This window comes from Pteropus alecto, unplaced genomic scaffold, assembly GCF_000325575.1.
Source record: "Pteropus alecto unplaced genomic scaffold, ASM32557v1 C18482359, whole genome shotgun sequence".
NCBI lineage: Eukaryota > Metazoa > Chordata > Mammalia > Chiroptera > Pteropodidae > Pteropus > Pteropus alecto.
The window spans coordinates 1-1,306 of NW_006492936.1; the positions used below are offsets into that span (position 1 = coordinate 1).

A 1,306-nucleotide genomic window follows, 5' to 3' on the forward strand; every position below is an offset into this window, starting at 1 on the left:
TTCTCCACGCAAGGTTTCAGCGTGAAAGGAACATCTTCCTGGATGGAACAAACCATTCTTCCATTTTCCCCAGAGTCTCGATCTTGAACGCTGAAAAGAGCTATTGTAGTTTCCGGGAAATTTTCTGGGATGGAGCTTACAAATGAAGCCACCGTTAATTCTGGGGCGTTGTCGTTTATATCCACCACCTGTATTATGACAGTGCATTTTCCAGAAAGACCTGCCCCATCAGACGCCTTAATATCCACCTCATATGACACAATTTTTTCAAAATCTAGTGTCCTAATTATTTTAATTTCTCCCGTTAGTTCATTAAGTGCAAATGTCCTAGTAATTTCTTCATCACCAGAAAAAAATGAGTAGACTATTTCGCCATTTATTCCCATGTCTAAATCTCTAGCGGAAACAGTGACAACAAGGGACCCCAGAGGACTGTTTTCCAGGATCTGCACATGGTAGTGTGGCTGCACAAATTCAGGGGTGTTGTCATTGATGTCCAAGACATCAATGAGGACCAGCGCGGTGCCGCTTTTGGGAGGCACTCCCCCATCTACCGCCATGAGAGTTAACCTGAGCTCAGGCTGTTCCTCACGATCTAGGGCTTTGTCCAGAACCAGCTCTGGGTATTTTCTGCCCTCACTGCCATTTCGGGTAAGAACGTGGAAATGGGAGTTGGGGTAGATGGTGTACTTTTGAATGTTATTGATGCCTACATCTAAATCTTGTGCATTTTTTAGGGGAAACAGAGTCCCTGGAAGAGTATTTTCCATTATTTTCAAAGTCATTTCTGCTTCTGGAAACACAGGTGAATTGTCATTTATGTCACTAACCAAAAGCTTAAACCTATATACCTCCAAAGGTTCTTCCAGTAACACCTGGAATTGCAGCATGCAAGGCTCCGTGGGACCACACAGTTCTTCCCGATCCAATTTCTCATTTACTTGTAAATCTCCAGTCTGAAGGTTCAGCTGAAAGTGTTTTTTGTTGTTGTTAAAAATGACCCGAGCCCTCCGCCAAGACAGCATTCCTACCTCTAGCCCTATGTCCTTTGCTAGATTGGCCACAAAAGATCCAGTGGCCGTTTCTTCTACGACACTATAACCTTCATGCTCCGCCCAAGTCTGAGCCAGGAAAACAAAGAGAAGCAGGACTTGCCTTAGTATAGGAAAGCGCTGCTCTTCAGCCTCCATTTCTCCAACGCCAGAAGTCTTTAGGGTCGGGGTTCCTGTTGGGTCTGTAGGCAGTCTGTCCTGGCAGTCTGTCCTTGCTGTAAGGTAATTCCGTTAAGAATCCTCTTCTCTTAGAT

General features: G+C 44.8%; 1 protein-coding gene across 1 annotated transcript; it reads right to left on the reverse strand.

The window, feature by feature from the left end:
* Positions 1-5: 5 nt before the first annotated feature.
* On the reverse strand, positions 6-1,300 carry LOC107196644 (protocadherin beta-15-like; the record flags this gene model as incomplete). Its single annotated transcript, XM_015599457.2, has 1 exon — positions 6-1,300. A coding segment is annotated over exon 1 (1,185 nt), but the record flags the coding sequence as incomplete, so codon positions are not given.
* Between the last annotated feature and the right edge of the window lie 6 nt (positions 1,301-1,306).